This window comes from Henckelia pumila, chromosome 1, assembly GCF_033568475.1.
Source record: "Henckelia pumila isolate YLH828 chromosome 1, ASM3356847v2, whole genome shotgun sequence".
Lineage (NCBI taxonomy): Eukaryota > Viridiplantae > Streptophyta > Magnoliopsida > Lamiales > Gesneriaceae > Henckelia > Henckelia pumila.
The window spans coordinates 113,340,933-113,359,830 of NC_133120.1; the positions used below are offsets into that span (position 1 = coordinate 113,340,933).

An 18,898-nucleotide genomic window follows, 5' to 3' on the forward strand; every position below is an offset into this window, starting at 1 on the left:
TAGAACTTTTTCTGAAGAAGCCTGTTTTCAGTCATGGCCAAATATTGTACCTGTATCCAGGGTTACAAATCCTCAGGGCCTCAAAATTTTAATATGCAATGTAGACGATAGCCAAAAAAACTCAACGACAAATGACAAATGTTGTATTTAAAAAAGTTTTTCATAATTTGTATTTTTTTTTTTTTGCACCCTAATATCTTAGTCACTATGAAATTTATGAGCTTACTTATTACTGCACAACAATAAATTTTATATTATATAATTTTTTATTTTTAATAAATGAATAACACTCCGTGCATCGCACGGGTGAAACACTAATTTTATAAAAAAAAATTTATATATTATATCACATACGCAACTATGTAGGCTTCTATAGTTGATTTCTATAATATACATGAAGATGCCGGTTCATAACAGGGTCAGGACGTTCCCATAATTGGCAGACATACTTACGTTAAATTTTGTAAATTTTTTTTTTTTTAAATTAAAAAAAAAAATAAACTTACAAATTTTATATTTTTAAAATTAATTATATAATAGCTCTAAAAAAATTAATTATATAATATAAAAAAAAACCCACTTGGGAAGTGTTAAATGGAGTGGGAGAAGAAGAAAGCTTACGGCTGGGCGATTCTGGCTGGACTCAACGCTGCTCTCTCCGCCATTTTCGCCAAGCTCTTTGCAGCTCAGGTGATTCATTTCAGAATAAAAAATTGATACGAATCATCAGATGTAATAATGTGTGGGAATCTGTATTTGAAGTAAATCTGATTTCAATTTCAGCTGGGTGTGGCTTGAATTGGCGCCCATCATCGTTTTGATTCTTCTAAATTTGAGACCTTTATCTCTTTCTGGATTTATTCTTCCAATTTTCAGTTGTCTTTGTTGGGGATTTTCGTCTGGACACGGCTTTGGATTTATTTAGTATCGTGTGTACTTGTTTATTGGTGTTCTTCATGTAATGCATACTCGTCTTCTTAATTGAAATGGAATTGGTGCCAAGACAGTTTAAATTCGCAGCTTCAACAGTTCGAATTTCGTTATTTTTTCGAATGCGAGTTTAGGGCTTTATGAGATTGTTTGCATCTTTGGTCTGTATTTTGGATTAAGTTCAAATGGAAACCATCTCAAGTATTGATCTCATATTTTCTGTTACACTTTTGATACATTTTTTAAAGGTATCATGAGAAAATTAGGGCCAACTAGGTCTTAAATGTGTCTTATACATGTTCACACTTTGCGCGGGTGCGTTCAGTATTAATTGAATCAGATGAACCTTTCAGAGAAAGCAATTTTTGTCTTCATTTTGCATCTTACTTGTATTATTCTCTGCCTGCTCACTTGAGTGCATGCCTGTATAGATGGTTTATTATGTGATTTGATGCATTGTTGGCTTTCCCTCCTTTATAGGAATTCTCTAATTTAGGCTGCCTTCTACTTTTTATTTAAGGTGCAATGTCTGTTGTGATAGCAGAATTGGGCACCGAGCGTATGAAGTTTTTTTTAGTAGTTTTGCTCTGTAGGCTCTGCTAATTCATCAGGGTTGAGATGATGCTTCATTGAACGAGTGTGTATTTATTGGAGTCCTAGATGAATTTTGTTGAATGAGTGCATAATTATTGACGTCGGTTATGTCCAACTTCTGTGTAATACTTTCAGATGCCAAGAAAGTAAAGGTTTGATCTTTGATGCATAAGAGTAAAATGTTCAGAAACAATTCAATATTTGTTTGAATAATTCTATATACAAGTACCTAATAAGTGTCCTGGGCCTCGTGGCACACCAGAAAATAGTCTTAAGTTGCCTTTGGATGGAAGAATTTCATTTGAGAAATGGATTTTGTAGAACAAATTGAAATAATTTCAATAGTCAAGAATTCAAAAACACTTGGTTTGATTCAAAAATAATTAAAAATTTAAGTTGGGGAATTAACATTCATGAATTTGAAAGTTCTTCAACTATTTGAGTTAAATTGCATCAAGAATTAAAAATCCAAATAATTATTTTCAAATGCAGACCTAAATGTGCTTCCAATTCATTTGAGAGATACTCTATTGTGGCTGGGTCTCTCTTACGCACTTCATTGCATGTTGGCAGATTAAGTATGCCTTAGTGGTATTTTTCAGTGTTCTGATGTGGGGATCATGGATTAAAAGCACAAAGTCGCTCTCATCTTTACAAGCTACAGTAACAAACTTCGCGACAAACTTTGTCTTTTCTGGATTGAGTGGATTCTTTCTCTTTGGGGAGCCACTACAGATTAAGGTAATTTTGCGGCATATATATAACACATTCATGAAGCTTGTAACTGTGTTTGCAATCTATAAATAGTTGAAAAGTTCTAGGACCTTTTGCATTTTGCGTTCTTCAAGTTAAGCCCTCTGCTTTCCCACTTAGCCTTTTTGGCATATGATGTTATATCATTTTAGAAACAATTTTTTGTTCAAAAGCTCAAACTCGTAGAGAACATTGTACAGAACAGGGAAGTGCATTATTCTTTTTGTTAATTTCCTGGTCTGTTGGCCTAGATATAGGGGAATTATTCTTAATTAATTTGAGGATTCTGGATTAGTCTTAGTTTCTGTCGTATGTGCTTTAACATATAATAATAAGCTCTTGCTGAAGGGATAATATCCCATCGAGTATTCTTCTGCCAATTCTTCATCAACTCAAAGCCAACCTTTTGCTACTGCACCAGCAATGAATTCTGGCACAGCCAACCAATTTTGAGAAACCCTTACTTTTCAAATTACATTATTACAGAACAAAAACTCAATGTGTTAAATTATCGAGTCTTCCCAATCTGTATTGTTGATAGTAGAGGGAAAGGGAAAATTTTGTTTTATAACTGGTGTTAATCCAACACCAGCAACAAATTCCATTGAGTGAATTTTATTGTGATGGCTTGGTCGGTAAATTTGATTAAAAACAGTGTTGTGCGAACTCACTTCTTTTGCTAAACAGCAATAAAGATTTCAAAGTACGACACTCTTATGCAATTATGACAGCAGATAAATTCATTTTATGATCACAATTGGTATTGTAAAGAGATGTATATTTGGGGACAAAACTGAGTAAACGTTGAATAAAAATTATGGAAACTTTGAAAACTACTAGGTGGCATTCAATTTGGAGATGGTTTTTGTTTTTGTGTGTTTTTTTTGGGCTGTGAAATAAGGAAATGGTTCTTTTATTATAAACATAATACTGTTGTTTTTTTATACTTCAAGTTATTATAATTGGATTCGCCTCAGCGAGTCAGCCCCCAAAGACTATGAGGTGCTTTGTCGTCTTACAGTCATTTAGACGAAGAGACAACCAAATGGAACGTTGTTTTGAGTCTTTTCAAGTTGTTCCATCCTTTATCCTCTGTGTCATACACATTTGATCTAAATGTAATTAGTTTCACATTGAAAGGCCTCCGAGTCTGAGAAATAGTGCAAATTGATCACCTCCTACGTGTGTTGCAATCCTGTTTAGTTACTTCATGCTGGGAATATGCTCGAGTCTTTATCAACTACCCAGTGTGGTTATATCAGTTTTTGGACACCCAATTTGTTTTGCAGTGGTTTGCAGGCGCTGCATTAATAGTGATTGGTGTCGTAGTGCTTACCAAGTCGAACATCACGAAGGAGAAACATGCTTGAGTGAGATGTGTTGTACTCCACGGGATAGCTGAAAAGTTGCCATCTTTTCGATCTGGTTAGCCATTTTGCCTGGTTTTATCGTCCTCGAAGCAAGTGAAAGCATCTCATTGTTAGAGCTTTTACCAATTTTAACCATGTTCCAAGTGCAAAGACATTTTCCCTGGCCTTTAATTTGCTATTTTCAAGTCCAAAAGTTTAAAAATCACCATAATTTATTTTAAATTTCTTTAGAGGCATTTTATTCCGTTTGATTGATTTATTTAGAAAAAAAACCTTATCGATGAAAACCATTGTCCAAGAATCGAATTTTATATTAAAACTTCTAAAAATATATTTCTAAAATTGGATGTAGTCTTCCACAGCCAAAACTCCTTAATATATGCTGTGGAGTCTTCTCTTGAATCGGAAAAATAACTAGAGCACATTGCTAAATCTAATGTTCAACAAATAAGTTTTGAGCCCAATGGTTGGATCTTTTTTATTAGGCCTATGTTATAATATAATTGTTAAATACTATTAGCATAAGAATAGGATCTTATTCTAAATTTCAAAAAAGTCCAAAAGTTATTTGAATATGCGATGTCATAAAAATATATGAATTTCACATAGTCAAGTTAAAATTGGATTATTGAATGTACTACGAGGGTACTATCGAATGTTGAAAATCAGGAAAATTTCGGAGAAAATCTGGCATGAAAGATTGGAGAAAATAAGATGAATAGTTATTTTAAGATGTAATAAAATTAATTGTAAGATGTAGGGATGACAATGGGGCCATTTCTCGTTATTTTTAATTGAGATTCTCCATCTCCGTCCTCGCCTAGATTTAATCCTCACCTTTGTCACCATATATATATATATATATATATATATATATATATATATATATATATATATATATATATATTAATTATTTAATTTTATTGTAAAATACAAAAAATAATTTGGTGTAAAATTTTGATTGTAAATAAAATTTTAAAATTAATCAAAATATTTAAATGAAAAATATCCATACCAATCAAAATTGTTTTTTTAAATAAAATATTATATATAAAAAAATTAGTAAAAATTATATATTTATTTAAAATATATTTGAAATAAATAGTAAATATGCATAACAGTGTTCTAAATGGCGGTCGAGGCAGCCGCTTAGGCGGTAGGAGGCCCTCGATCGCCCAGCCTTGGCATCAGGCGGCCTCTTCAGGTGGCCCCAAGCTGTCCGGCGGGCGAGGCGGCGGTGGCCTCGGGCGGGTGAGGCAGCCAAGGCGATCAACAAATTTTAAATTTCAGTCAAAGGTCATAGTCAACTAAATTTAAAACCTAGTCAAAGTCTACCAATTTTAAAACCTTAGTCACTTGAAAACACTACTCACTTTCTTTTGTTTTCCACTTTTGCTTCAAGTTTTCTCACCATCAACCACTAGGTCCGCCGCCGCCCGCAAGCCTTTAGGTTAGATTTTGTATATTTAACATAATTTCACATAATTTAAGCCAAAGTATAATGATATTGTTTGAGATTATGGGGTGTTAGTATAATAAAAATGATTACTATATGTGATTACATATATAAAAAAAATGCTTAAAAAAATTCAACCGCCTAGGCGGTATACCGTCACAAACTGCCCCGCCTTTTACAACACTGATGCATGATTAATATTAATAGTTTATTTATTTCTAAATAAATTAAGTTCAAATAATATTTTTATATTATAAAATTTATGTTATCATAAGCAAATGCATTATATATAATTCATAAAAATAATGCAATCTTATTACTATTTTTAATTTTAAAATTTAGGATAATTTATAATTATTTCAAGATTTGAAAAAATTTATACATCATCATTATCGTCGTCGTCATCGCGGTGGATTCGGGATGGAGATAACATGCCTATACTCAGCCCAATATGTTTCGAGGATTTTTAAAAATCCGCAAACTCGAACTCATACCCGAAAATCTCCCCCAATTCCATCCCGTTTCGGGTTTTCCCCACGGGACCTCAAATTTGTGGGAAAAATTGTTATCCCTAGTAAGATGTAAGTAGTGTTCTAAAACGCGGTGTCTAGGCGCTGGAATATTGTCCACCGCCTCGATTTTTTGATAGTTGAAGCTACTGGGTGTTATTATATTAATTGAACGCCTAGGTCGTCTAATCGTCGCTTAGGCTGCTCAAAATCTGCCTAAGCATTGTGTTGCGTATTTTATTTGTTCGCAAACACATGATGTCAAGTCTTAATATATAATAAATAAAGTATCGTTCCCACGGAGACTGAATAATCAATATTAAACCAAATTTTTGTAACTAATATGAATTAACCCTATTGGAGCGTCAATGTTGGTAAGATCTCTATACTTATTGCATAATTTAAAATGATAAAAATTAAATGACGATAATCAATTGGCAAGATAGTTCTATAGATGCGACTTCGCTCAACCTTCCACTATGATTAAATCCTAATGAGTTATGTCATTACTCCTTCAATTCATTAAATTAGAATTCGGTTATTGTATGTCTCATTTCCCAAGTGATGAATAGACGTTGATTATATGTCTCATTTCCCAAGTGATGAATAGACGTTGATTATCTAATATAGATCGCAATATTCCTGTTAACAATATAAAGTCAGATCATCCAGTCTAGTACCAATCATAGTTCATGTTTCTTAGTATAACTCAGCACTGTGCCTTGATGAAAACTATCATCGCTCGCCAATAATGACGCTAAGTCATCTCCTAGACATTGGCCTACAAAGCCACGCATTCACTGAAATGGAAGTTATCACGCCTCTGATGAACTTCATCGTCTCTACAACTAAATATTCACCCAAGTCTCAATCAATGAGCTGGTCAAATCCCTCTACGGGACATGGCCATCATGGGACATCCTCCCGATAGTCATACATACTTGCAATCACTGTACACACATCAAGACTAAGGCAAGCTCCCACCAATATGCTCGACTGAGACATTCCACAGTGCACAGAAATATGGAAATGCTTTCTATTTCGTCTCGAAATTCGATAGTCATTGCACCTGGTATAACTCACCTCGAAGTTTCTGATGACACCATCATCACTAGATACCTATCACGCATCCGACCATTGTCCATTGATAAAACGCAATATCCTTGACAAACAGTCTGTACGGTGACTCACTGATTGGAAAGAACAAAGTTTTTTCATCGCTACCTTGCGAAGTCTTCAATTGCCACAACAATCTTGTTGGTCACTAAGTCGATCAACGACTACCTCGATCATCTCAATGATCTCACGCACCACACGTTGAAAATTAGTTACACACTCTGCTGGATCTCGATAGCTAGATCCCAGCTAATGTCACACCTCACGATCAGACAACTGATGTCCATACGAGTACACAATCCTCGTTAGATCTCTAACCCAATGGTATACTAAGACATCATCACAAGAACACTATCCGGGGAGCTACCAATTCCTTAGCTTGTTTTCCCTGTCAAGTTAACACCTAACTTGACCATACAAGTTAATTGTAATCTTTCAGTAGATTCGTCTCTGGCAAACCTAAAGATTCCAAAGCATCACCTGCTCCGAGAATGTACCAAGTACTCATCTCCTAAGCACTAAGCGACAAAATACTATCCCAAGTACTTTTCGATTGCTATATCCAAATCATCACTGATTGGATTTACCCTATCAATCTCATCGAACTACTGATGCTCGCACTCGTCCGATCAGACAACCACTGATCATCTAAACCTACGTGGCTCAATTAATAACCATGACTCAGCTGCCACGAAGAACTATTTCCAAACACTAGGAATACCTAGATCGCTCTGGTTTCAACACACCCATACTTGATAAACAGAAAATAGCTATTAGTAGCTTATCGACACAATTCGTGCCTTACTACTGACAGCTGCCTCGTATACTGAACTTAATCAACCTAACTCTGACAGAGTTAGACAATTGCCACTAGTAGTCATTAGCACAATTTCTATGCCACCTTAGCACTACCAATCGTTGTCTCGTTCACCCAAGGCGAACATCAAGACAAACTAAGCCCAAGATTCGCTCGCGATCTATCAACCTAGACCATTTCCATCTCATGGAAAATCCTACGCTCAACCTCTAAAAATATCAGACAGTACTTAGCGCAAACACTGGACTCACTATCCTTCCTAGTTCATTCAGGATGAACATCACGATTCGTCAAGTTCAGAAATCATAACTAACGAATCTCCAAGATTCTCACAATCTCCGGACACACTCCTGATTATATCTCTCGCTAAGATTGTGCAACAATTCAAGACTAAGGTAGCTTACCACAATAACCCACCTGAACAACTACGAAGGCTTCAGGGGTATAGGCTACGCTTCTCTCACATCTCAAATAATCTTGTACAATCCTTAACATCTGATATAATCCATCAGAGATGAAGTCAATCATCATGGAGTAGTCCTCGTATTCGAGTTGAAGTTTTAAAACAACATCTCATCCAAGTTCTTGGATGACTCCTAACAGAGGGAACCCTAATCGCAACTCTGATGACAACCCCTAGTCATCGCTGGTAGAAATCCGTCCACCTACTAGATCCACACGTCTAGCAGTAACCCAAAGGTTAAAACCTATATGCTCAGAGTACACACTCGTCAAGGAAATCCCTCCAAGACCGGTTTCCACAGCAGAATACTCAACCTATATCTCTGGCACACCAGACGATATCGAACCATCGATATCAAACCTGATATCTAATCCAAGGATATACCCTGTTGTGACTGTCGCCAAATCCCTAGACTGAGTAGCCTTCCCACTGCCATCTCCTGAAGCACAAAGGCTCCCAAGTAACGCTGGCATAGGGTCGCGCCCCATCACGTCTAGTCATGGTCATAGTCCACAACTCTCGGCATATACTGGACCTGGCATCTCGATGAAAACCCAATCATCACAAGTCTAAACCTAACAAAGGTCGGACAGCCTACTGTTATAAGAAAACAACCTAGAACAAAGCCAGACGTTCTAAACCGAACAATACCCTTAATGCCTCTAGATGAATCACCTCATCACTGGCACTAACTTAGTCCACTAACTAACTAGGTCAATCCTAGGAAAACGCCTAGACTAACCACAAGTCAAACAGTCACAGTCGGCCCACTCAAATCCCATGAGCTACAATAGTTGAACACTAATCAACTAAAACCAAGCCAACCTTCCGCACAATCATGCAATCATTCACGAAGTGCTGGATAAATAGTACATGTATCATTTATTTCAAGTTATGTACAATTCTCTTTATTACAATAGCAATGTAATACACACAGTATTCAAAATACAATGAAATGTACAACCAAACTTGAAATGATACAACCATAGTATGATGATTCATTACAACTGAAATACTGTTTACAACTACAACAATACAATATTTAAAATCATCATAGTAATCTTAGTTTCTTAAGCATGAAGCTTCTAATCGATTTGGGTCCGGCATATCCACTGGTATTTTGGTATGGGAGCCACCTCTTGCAGCGACGGCACAACGTGCTACATACCAGGGCCCGGTCTGTCTCCGTTATCTGATCCTTGACCTCGAGTTTATAGGGAGTTCACTTTGCATGCATTTATACTCATACTCTCGTGCTGAACGTTTTATGCTCATGTCTCGTACTCTGTGTTTCTGGACACCCTATTCCATGGGGCAGGTTTGTGATTGGACGAGGCGGGTGGATCCAAGAGGGGCTAGGCAGTGGTTGTTCAGCTGGAGCTTCGTTTAGGTTTTTTTATTCTGTTGTTTTGGGGTTTATACAGCTATTCGATTTGGTTGTAAATTTTTTTGGATATTTACATATTCCTTTTCTTGGGATTATATAAATGTTATGGTTTCCGCAGTTGTATTCTGATTTCTGTTTAATTGAGTTAATTGCATGCCTAAGTTCTGTTTAGTAGGTGATCCGGGTAAGGGTCACTACATTTATGGTATCAGAGCATGCATAATATTCTTGGGATTTAGATTCTGCATAAGGTAACCGTGAGGTACTTTTGTAGATGGCGAATTACGATGCCCAGAGTAGCCATGGTAGTGGAGGTGGACGCTGGGGAGATGACGATCGTGAGCGTCGTCGGGACCGTCACCAACGTCGTCGTGATGAGGAACGTTTTAGCGATCGCCAATTCTTACAGATGGCACCGAAGTCCTTGGTTGGAGGTGAGTCACCGGAGGATGCGGAGAACTGGTTAGACCGCATGGAGACGGCTTTTCAGACTTTCCATTGCACCGAGGAGCAGAAGATGGAGACCCTTGGCTATCTTCTGGATGGGCGAGCCCGTAGGTGGTGGAGGTTTACTTCTGCACCCTTTGTTACGGCGAGAGGAGTGGCCACCTGGGCCGAGTTCCGCACAGCTTTTCAGAAGCTGTATTTTCCTCCTGCACTCCGTCAGTCGAAGGCGGGCGAGCTACTGAGTCTGCGACAGGGAGCCATGTCTATTGACGAGTATCAACAGAAGTTCTTTGATCTGCTATCCTATTGCCTCGAGATTGCTGACAGCTCTGGGATGAAGTATAATCTATTTCTTCAGGGCCTTAACCCTGAGATCCACGAGCATGTGGCGGTCGGCGATGACATGTCCTACGAGGGTTTGGTGAGCCATTGTCACCAGGCAGAGGACAGCATTCGGTGTAACAGGTCTTTTTCTCAGTCGAGGCCTGCTAGTTCTTTGGGTCCCCGTGCCCAATCATTCAAGAAGTCTGGATCTACTTCTTCCTCTGGTTCTGGAGGTGTTGTTCGCTTTGGGAAGAAGGACAAGTGCGATCATTGCGGGAAGAACCATCCGTCAGACAAGTGCCGTAGAGCTTCTGGAGCTTGTTTTCGATGTGGAGAGGTTGATCATATCTGGAGGGATTGTCCACTATCTGGGGGAGGCGGTTCTGGTTCAGGATCAGGTTCTCAGGCCACCGTTCAGCAGAGGTCGCTGGGACAGTCTGCTGGGAGTTCTCATTTGAGACCGCGGGCTTCTGGTCAGGTGTTTGCCTTGAGACATGATCAGGCTGTGGAGGAGAATGAGAAGGTCATCGCAGGTACATTTCTACTTTATGGTATGCCTGCTATCGTACTTATTGACACTGGTGCATCTCATTCCTTCATTTCTGCACGTTTTGTTAAGAGGCATAAGTTACCATGCATTGCACTAGACGTAGTAGTTTCTGTTTCTACTCCGACGGGTCAATCTGCTTTGGCCAAGCGTCTAGTGATGGGTTGCCCTTTAGAGTTCGAAGGGAACATTCTGTTGGCGAATCTCATGGTCCTTGCGATGGACGATTTCGATTGTATTCTGGGATAGACATGCTGACTACCTATCGAGCTTCAGTGGACTGCTATCAGAAATTAGTACGCTTTCATCCGAATGGGAGTGATAGCTGGTTTTTCTATGGTGAGGGAGCGTGATCCCCGATGCCTTTGGTATCAGCTTTGAGAGCCTGTCGAGCTCTAGAGTCTGGCGGGGAAGGCAACCTTATCTATGCAGTTGATTTGTCCGCTGAGAGTATTGGGATAGAGAGTATTCCTATTGTGGATGAATTCTCAGATGTATTTCCAGATGAGATTCCGGGTTTTCCTCCTGCTAGAGAAGTCGAGTTTGGCATAGAGTTGATGTCGGGTACTTCGCCTATTTCTCGAGCATCGTGTCGTCTGGCTCCATCAGAGATGCGAGAGTTGAAGAATCAGTTACATGATCTTTTGGACAAGGGGTACATCCGTCCTAGTGTATCTCCTTGGGGAGCTCCTGTTCTTTTTGTGAAGAAGAAGGATGGGTCTATGCGGTTGTGCATTGACTATCGGCAGCTGAATCGAGTTACTGTGAAGAACAAGTATCCGTTACCTCGTATTGATGATTTGTTTGATCAGCTGCAGGGTACTTCGGTTTACTCCAAGATTGACTTGAGATCTGGGTATCATCAGTTGAGAGTCCGAGATCAGGACGTAGCCAAGACTGCATTCTATACTCGCTATAGGCATTACGAGTTTCTAGTGATGCCATTTGGTTTGACTAATGCGCCGGCTATATTTATGGATCTGATGAACCGTGTCTTCAGAGAGTATTTAGACAAGTTTGTCGTGGTCTTCATTGACGACATCTTGGTGTATTCGCGTAATGCGGAGGAGCATGTTTCTCACTTGCGAGTGGTACTGCAGACTCTTCGGGACGAGCAATTGTACGCCAAACTGAGCAAGTGTGAGTTCTGGATGGATCGAGTGGTCTTTCTTGGCCATATCATATTCAGGGAGGGGATTTCTGTTGATTCAAGCAAGATTGAGGCTGTGCTGAATTGGTCGCGTCCAACGACGGTTGCTGAGATCCGTAGTTTTCTGGGTCTAGCAGGATATTATCGACGCTTCATTCTGAACTTCTCTCAGCTAGCTCGACCGTTGACGCAGCTTACCCGCAAGGGTGTTAATTTTGAGTGGTCCTCCGAGTGTGAGGAGAATTTCTGTGAGCTTCGACGTCGGTTGACTTCTGCACCAGTGTTGGCATTACCGTCAGGATCTGGAGGGTATGTGGTATATATTGATGCTTCTCTTCAGGGGTTAGGTTGTGTCCTGACTCAGAATGGGCATGTGATTGCATACGCTTCTAGACAACTAAAGCTTCACGAGGACAACTATCCAGTCCATGATTTGGAATTGGCAGCCATTATGTTCGCTTTGAAGATCTGGCGTCATTATCTGTATGGCGAGAAATTTGAGATCTTCACCGACCACAAGAGTCTCAAGTATTTGTTCACTCAGGCGGAGTTGAACATGAGGTAGAGACGTTGGATGGACTTGCTTAAGGACTATGATTGCGAGATTAAGTACCATCCGGGAGCTGCTAATCTCACCGTTGATGCTTTGAGTCGCAAGGTGCGACTATCCGCGCTGCAGACTTGTTCGATGTCTAGTGCGATCAGTGACTGTTGTACTTCAGAGTATACCTTCAAGCATAAGAAAGGTATGCAGAGTATCCAGATGTTTGCGATACTATCTGAGCCAGCTTTGTATTCGAGGATTCGGGATGCTCAGATGTCTGATTCGAAGACCCAACGTTTAGCTCGTCTAGCTAACGAGGGTAGCTCGTCTGGATTTCACTATCAGTCAGATGGTTTTCTGTGTTTGTCTGGTAGACTTGTGATTCCGCAGGATAAAGAGTTGCGAGATGAGATCTTGTCTCAGGCACATCGCACCAAGTTGAGTATTCATCCGGGAAGTAACAAGATGTACAAAGATCTACGTACTCGGTTTTGGTGGAAGGGAATGAAACGCAGCGTGTATCAATATGTCTCGAGATGTTTGGTGTGTCAGCAGGTCAAGGCAGAACACCGACGATCTGGAGGTTTGCTTCACAGTCTGCCTATTCCTGAGTGGAAATGGGAGTTTATCACGATGGATTTTGTGACCCATTTGCCGATGTCCTCGAGGAATTGTGATGCTATCTGGGTTGTGGTGGACCGACTCACCAAGTCAGCGCATTTCATCGCCTATAGTCGAGAGTACTCTGTGGATCGCATGGCACGACTGTATGTTCAGGAGATCGTTCGACTTCATGGAGTGCCTGTGAGCATTGTCAGCGATCGAGACCCCAGGTTCACTTCTAGGTTCTGGGGGAGCGTTCAACGTGCGATGGGTACTACTCTGAGTTTGAGTACTGCCTATCATCCGGAGACAGATGGTCAGTCAGAGCGCACTATCCGTACTTTGTAGGATATGCTTCGAGCTTGCACTATGGATTTTGGTTCAGCCTGGCAGGATCATTTGCCATTGATCGAGTTCGCGTACAACAACAGCTATGATACTAGCATTGGGATGACACCTTTTGAGGCGTTGTACGGGCGACGTTGTCGTACTCCACTCTTCTAGGAAGAAGTGGGGGAGAGACAGGCTAAGGGACCAGAGTTTATCCAGCAGGCAGTAGATATTGTTGATCAGATCAAGAAACGGATTAAGACTGCACAGGATCGTCAGGCCAGCTATGCTAACACTAAGCGTAGGCCTTTGCAGTTTGATGTCGGGGAGAAAGTGTTTCTGAGAGTGTCACCTTTCCGCAAGATTCTCAGATTTGGCCTTAAGGGCAAGTTGTCTCCCAGGTTTATCGGTCCGTTTGAGATTTTGGAGAATATTGGCGATTTGGCTTATCGTTTGGCTTTGCCACCGTATCTGTCCAGTATTCACAACGTGTTTCACGTATCTCTGTTGCGACGGTATGTGGCAGATCCGTCTCATATTCTACAATGGTCTGAGGTTCAAGTGGATAAGGATTTGACCTATGTTGAAAGACCTATTCGTATCCTGGATCATAAGGATAAGGTCTTACGGAACAAGGTCATTCCTTTGGTTTTAGTACAGTGGCAGCGTCGATGCGCTGAGGAAGCTACTTGGGAGCTCCAAAGCAGGATGCGTAAAGAACATCCTGAGTTGATTTGATTTCATTTTGAGTTGTAATCAGTTGTGAACTCTGTAATCGTTTAGTTAAATGAAGAATGTTTTGGATTTTAGTTTTACATTCAGTACTTAAGATCGGATTTCGAGGACGAAATATCTTAAGTGGGGGAGAATGTAGTTACCCGTATCCAGAATTAACGATTTACAAGTAATTAATAATACGATCATGATTAGATGTAATAAAACGGGATTAAGGGAGTCCCAAATGGATTAACAGAGTTCGGAAATGGATTCAGAATGCTCGATAATGGTAAGAGGGTTGTCGGGTTCGGAGGCTCCGTTGGTGAGTTCGGACGGTCCGAAGTCCGAGTTCGGACGGTCCGAAGAGTGGTTCGGACGCTCCGATTGTACTGCCGACAATCGTCATGGATGACGTCATTATGCTGACGTAAGCAATGACGTAATATTGGGTTCGGACGATCCGAAGTCCAGTTCGGACGATCCGAACGTGTTCGGAGGCTCCGAAGTCCAGTTCGGACGATCCGAACTCCGTCTATAAATAGGGGGTGCCGAGATCACATTTGAGTGCACCAATTCCTCTCTTCTCTCTCGATTCCTTAGCCTTCCAGCTCAGATCTAGGGAATTCTAGGTGTCCCGTTGGGAATCCGGAAGTGGCATAGCAGTCCAGGCGTTGTAGCGAAGCTGTGGCCTAGTTTTGAGGCATTCGACAGCAAAGGGCTAACGACGGACGTATAGCTTTTGCTTCCTAAAAATATTTAGGAGTATGCTTTAGCTTAGTTAAGGCTTTTAGAGCGCTATAATGATAGTAGTATCATTTGACAGTGTAGCGCGGATTATAGGCGTGGACCTAGGGCTGATAGCACTTGCCTAGTATTTAAGGTACGAAAGTACTATTCGAGATATCCTGACTGAGTATGCATGTATTATGTGACTGCATGATTTATATGTCATTGATTTATGCTGCATTCATTTGCATATTGAGCTATCTCGTTCGAGATGTATGTTAGTAGGGTTTTTCCCTATCCTGTTAGTGGTTGGACTTCCATCAATTTGGGTCCGGCATATCCACTGGTATTTTGGTATGGGAGCCACGTCCTGCAGCGATGGCACAGTGTGCTACATACCAGGGTCCGGTCTGTCTCTGTTATCTGATCCTTGACCTCGAGTTTATAGGGAGTTCACTTTGCATGCATGTATACTCATACTCTCGTGCTGAGCGTTTTATGCTCACGTCTCGTACTCTATGTTTCTGGACACCCTATTCCATGAGGTAGGTTTGCGATTGGACGAGGCGGGTGGATCCAAAGGGGCTAGGCAGTGGTTGTTCAGCTGGAGCTTCGTTTATGTTTTTTTATTCTGTTGTTTTGGGGTTTATACAGCTATTCGATTTGGTTGTAAATTATTTTGGATATTTACAGATTTCTTTTCTTGGGATTGTATAAATGTTATGGTTTCCGCAGTTGTATTCTGATTTCTGTTTAATTGAGTTAATTGCATGTCTAAGTTTTGTTTAGTAGGTGATCCGGGTAAGAGTCACTACATTTTATATATCATTGCTTCTTTCTTGAGCATAATCGCGCACATCCAGTTTTTTCGGTATGTCTAGACACCCCATTAGACGGGGCAGGTGCAGGTGCAGGTGCATGTGCAGGTGCTCCCAGTAGCTTGGAGAGACCAGCGACCAGTGAAAACAACAGGATTAGCAGTAGGTTTTTATTTGCCTTTAGGCTTAATTATTTCGATTGGGTTGTATAATCGAATTTTTTTAGTCGGTTGTATTCTGTCAACCCGATTTTATTTAAGTCTTCCGCAGCGAATTTATGTATTTATTTAATTTCATGCTTAATTATGCTCTAAACTCTGATTAGGTAGTGGATCCGGGTTGGGTCGCTACAGACATTCACTTAATCATCATTCTTTCTTATTTTAAAGCTGGGTTTTCATCCCCTAAAGTTGTATATTTGAGTATGTGCTCCCATCTTTTGATTTGAGTAAAGTTTTAAAAAAGTTGAGATATTCCTTCGCTTTTTCAATTTAAGTGAAGGTTTGTGTTGACGTGATTAAAGTAAAAGTTTGAATCTGAGTTAAAGTAAAAGTTTCGAATGAGGAGAGTTGATTGTGACAATAGACAGGCAATGTTGGTTGGGGGATGCCTCGGCTCACTTTCCAAATCAGATGGGTAGTGTGCGGTCGGGAGACATTTCAGAACCCATACCAAATAGACGGGTAGTGTGCGGTCGGAAGAAATCTCGGAACCCCTACCGAATTAGACGGGTAGTGTGCGGCCGGAAGTCATCTCGGAACCGCTACCAAATGAGAGTAAAGGGGCAATGTGGCGTCGGAAGAGATTTTGACGTCCTTGCCGGCATAGTATTGTTGTCATTGATCGATCAAAACAGTGGGTCACAATCAAGGATCTAAATTCACAGATGAAATTTCAAAGTTAAAGTTTAAGAAAGTTTATGTTTGAAGGCGTGAGTAAAGTTAAAGTTTCAAGTGCGAGTTTTAGTTAATGTGAAGCGTGAGTTTGATTTTAAATTAAAGTTATGAAAGTTAAGTTTAAAGGCATGAATTTAGTTGAAGTATCAAGCGTGAGTTTTGTTTAAAGGTGTGAGTTCATTGCATGCGACTTTCCTTTATAGTTGTATTTTTAATACTTTTTTCGAGTAAGTTTCAAGGTATTATAAGTACTAGTATTTTAAGTAAAAGCATGTATTTTTAAACCTTCGGTACTTCATGGCTTATACTTGTTGAGCCTTTAGGCTCATTACCTTTGCTTGGTGTAGGTTAAACTTTTGTTGAGATCAAGGGACATGACTCTCGAGTAGATTGCGATGCGAGCACGACACATCCGTCCGACCTATATTGGTCTTCCGCATTTGTTATTTTAAATGTTTAGTTGCAATGTCCTTTATTTTGTTTATTGGATTGATGTAACTTTAAGAATTTCTAATTTATGTTTTAGTTATTGGAAAATTAATCATATTGTCGTTGTGTATGATTCAAAAGTTTTAGCAGAGGATGTTTATGTTTTATTTCCGTATTTCAGAGATTCTTTTACTATTTGGTTATTTAGTGATAATTATGTCGGTGAATAGTTTTATGGGGTACTATTGACCTGTCTAGTGTAAGTTTAGAGAGTTTAACTTCCGAGTCTTGTTGTTTAGTTCAGTCTGTTAGTGTCTTGGTTGAGACATGAGGTTTGTTAATGTTTTAAAAAGGTCATGCCGAAATTTTTTGAAAAATCTAGCATTTGTTTAGTTATTTATTATTATTTATTTAAGAGAGGTTAGAGTCGTTTCAGTTTTAATCATCAAAAAGAAGAAGAATTAAGAAGAAAAAGATGAAGCATTCTTCAAAAGCCTTAAATCTTCCAAGCCCTAGCCGTTGTTCTTCAATCTCTAACTTAATGTCTCCAAATCTCGTGAAATCTTCTATTTAAACGCCCTTAGATTCTCTGATCTTTGAAATTCCTTTTTTAAGATCCGCCTAAGATATCTTTCCTTATCGCGATCGCGCTCGAGCAGATAAAAGTCACCGCTTGAGCGCATAAGTTTTTGTTTTTTTCCTTGGATTCTCGTCAAACGCGCTTGAGCGGCTAAAAATGCCCGCTCGAGCGCATACTTTTCTGCCCCATTCTTCAAATTACGCCTTCACACGCTCAAGCGGGTAAAAACTACCGCTCGAGCACAAAAATTTATGTCTGCCTCTTCATTTTATGCTTGAACGCGCTCGAGCAGGTAAAAACTACCGCTCGAGCGAATAGCTTTCTGACAAAAATTCAAGATTTCTTCCTTGTACCTACAATTCTACCAGGAGAAACGAGAAGTAGACCGCATGCATAAATACTAAATAAATTAAACATGAAAGACCTAATGACGTAACAAAGGCATGCAAAATAGACTCGTAAATAACACAAAATAATAAATAAAAAAGACATTTATCAGTTGAAACGACCCAAACTCAAGATTTTTCTTTTTTTTTTTTGAATTTACATATATGCCCATACATATATGCAACTATATTTAAAATAGATTTTTCAAGAAATATAATACATAATAAATTGATTGTATGCTAATAATTTAAAACACTCGAACAATTAAAATCCATGCATGTAACGTAAAATGCGGAAAATCAAAGCTAAAGGACAATACACATGCAAACTACAGTTTCAAAACCAAGTAAAACTGTGAAAATAGTAAACATGTGTGTAAAATAGTTTAGTACAATCCCATAATAAAAATCTCATTATCACTGAAACATAAAAAGCGCAAAGGTCACGGGTGTACTAGCTTACTCCGGATGTTCAGAGACCCACATCGTCAGTCGGAACCACATCCACTTGACTAACATCAAACTCACCTCCACGCCATTTAAATCTAATGAGCCTAGAGGCTCAGCATGCTCCACCCAATAATAACAAATACTACATAATAAGATCGCATACAAGCATATATCATATAGAAATATCCAAAGGTAACTCATGCATGCACGATTGTATAAGCGTTTGCATAATACGGAGTCATAAACATAAACATAACATCATCATGATCTCGATCATAAACATAATACGTAACATAAATACATAGCATAAGCATTGGCATGTCTTAATAAAAAAAATCATATTCTTGTGGGTCATATCAGTGAAGTGCAACCAAAAGCGATTGATCAATATAAAACCAACGTACGTGGAGGCGAGGTTCACCGAACCTTTGTGGATTCCCTATGCCTCTATGCCGCATACTTCACCCAACCTTTGGGGATCCATAGACTCCTAGACATGTGGAAAGGTCATCGGGCTCGGTATCCCGACCTCCAATCCTGTATTTGTCACAAATCA

General features: G+C 39.5%; 1 protein-coding gene and 1 pseudogene across 2 annotated transcripts; both read left to right on the forward strand.

The window, feature by feature from the left end:
• Positions 1-582: 582 nt before the first annotated feature.
• On the forward strand, positions 583-16,960 carry LOC140875867 (uncharacterized). Of its 2 annotated transcripts, XR_012148607.1 has the most exons (4): positions 583-690; positions 2,098-2,265; positions 3,567-3,702; positions 16,845-16,960. XR_012148607.1 is itself a non-coding variant. In XM_073279690.1 (3 exons), the coding sequence occupies exons 1-3, from the start codon at positions 595-597 to the stop codon at positions 3,645-3,647; spliced, it is 345 nt and encodes a 114-aa protein (XP_073135791.1). In that variant the 5' UTR covers positions 583-594; the 3' UTR covers positions 3,648-3,961. The 2 variants fall into 2 exon arrangements, 1 of the variants encoding a protein (XP_073135791.1); XM_073279690.1 differs by lacking the exon at positions 16,845-16,960 and having other exon boundaries at positions 3,567-3,961.
• Positions 9,670-18,898, forward strand: part of LOC140872955 (uncharacterized) — a 30,489-nt pseudogene continuing 21,260 nt past the window's right edge.